General features: G+C 43.5%; 1 protein-coding gene across 1 annotated transcript in view; it reads right to left on the reverse strand.

Annotated features, from left to right (window-relative positions):
* Window positions 1-1,516, reverse strand: part of hmgcr (3-hydroxy-3-methylglutaryl-CoA reductase) — a 30,699-nt gene that overhangs the window by 15,512 nt on the left and 13,671 nt on the right. Inside the window, exons 6-8 of the mRNA XM_015388884.1 lie at window positions 770-876; window positions 570-686; window positions 317-477 (exon numbers count right to left, since the gene is read on the reverse strand). Of these exons, the coding sequence (XP_015244370.1) occupies window positions 317-477; window positions 570-686; window positions 770-876 (385 nt within the window). The remainder of the gene's footprint in view (window positions 1-316; window positions 478-569; window positions 687-769; window positions 877-1,516) is intronic.

A 1,516-nucleotide genomic window follows, 5' to 3' on the forward strand; every position in this document is an offset into this window, starting at 1 on the left:
GGATTTGAGATTTTAAGATGCACACTTTTTAATGTGTGGCCCCCTTTTCCATTTTTTCAAGTACAGTTACTGTCGCACAGAATCAGCATTACAGGAAATAGTGAAGGCTTGGCTCGGGGTGTGGGGATACGAAGCTTCTGTCAGGGAGGGGAATTTATAAAAAGATCTAACATGTTAGCAAAAATTAAAATAAAGAAAATCAGCAACTTTTTTATGCATGATATCTTTGTAAATTAGAATGATGTGACATCATCATGGGAGAAAACCATTGACTGCAATGGTAGAAAACCGTTAAAAGTGTCCAGATGACCCTCACCTGGACAGGTAGAAGTGCCAGAGTGGCATTTCTGGTTCGATTCTTCTAGGAGACAGCTGATCCAGTTCCATGCCGATATGTCCGTTACTGGCTGTTGAGTTTGTGGAGAACGGTTTGGAAATCCAGCGGCTGTGAGCGTGAACCATCACCAGTCCCAGAGACTGCACACACAGCAAGCAGCAACGATTCAGACGGAGCAACTACAGAGGGAATCCACACAGAGAGAGGATTGCCTTTGCATGCAGAACGTTACCATGATCATCTTGACCCTCTGGGTTACAGGGTTGGGTTTGTTGTCCTCCTCCTCCATCACTCTGGAGAAGTCACTCAGCTGCCAGATGGGGTGGCCCTCCTGACTCTCACGCGACAACTGGAGCCAAAAAGATGGACATGATGAGAGACGTCTCCCTGCCTCGGCTGCCTATGTTTGTGCAGAGACAGGAGGCGGCTTACCTCAAGGACCAGGGAGACACACGCAGGGAAGAAAGTCATAAAAACAAAGTAGTTGGCTAAAACAGACATGCATCCAAAGCCACACATGATTTCCAGCTGCTTCACACCTGAAAGACAGAACAGAAATGTTTCAGCTATCACAGTCGATCATAGCAAAGGATGAGATCGGATGGATGTGTGACTCTGGATTCCAGCAAAGATTCACGCCACGATCTGGATGCTACCGCTAATATAGAGAACTTTCATCTAATCTCATCCACACAGGTGGATTCGTTGACTTACTTAAGTAGAACATTTGGTTATCTACACTTTATTTTTCAGTCGATTTTTACTTTTAATCCTTAAATTTTCATGCAATTTTCTGTACTTTCTATTCCTATTCCTTGCATTTTTACAAAGTAACCTCATTACTCAATTTGTCATATTTGGTTGGAGAAAATAAAGACATATAAACTGGACTATCTGGATAAAAAAAAAGGAAGAATTGGGATTGGAAGAGAAGACTGGGCGTTTACCACCAAAGTTCCACCAAACGAACGTCCAATCAGCGTTGGCTTTGAGGCGGGTTGAGGTGTGACGCAACGCAACATTCAGTCTAAAGAACATGGCGGCTTCAGCCGATGAAACTAGCGTTAGCGTGGCTATCGAGCAAGTTTTTTATCGGAATTACAGAGTATTTCTTCACTGAAAGAAGAGCAAAACACTGCTCTGGAGGCTTTTCTCAGAGGAAAAGATGTTTTTGCTCTT

The sequence above is a fragment of the Cyprinodon variegatus genome, unplaced genomic scaffold (assembly GCF_000732505.1).
Source record: "Cyprinodon variegatus isolate N-32 unplaced genomic scaffold, C_variegatus-1.0 Scaffold440, whole genome shotgun sequence".
Lineage (NCBI taxonomy): Eukaryota > Metazoa > Chordata > Actinopteri > Cyprinodontiformes > Cyprinodontidae > Cyprinodon > Cyprinodon variegatus.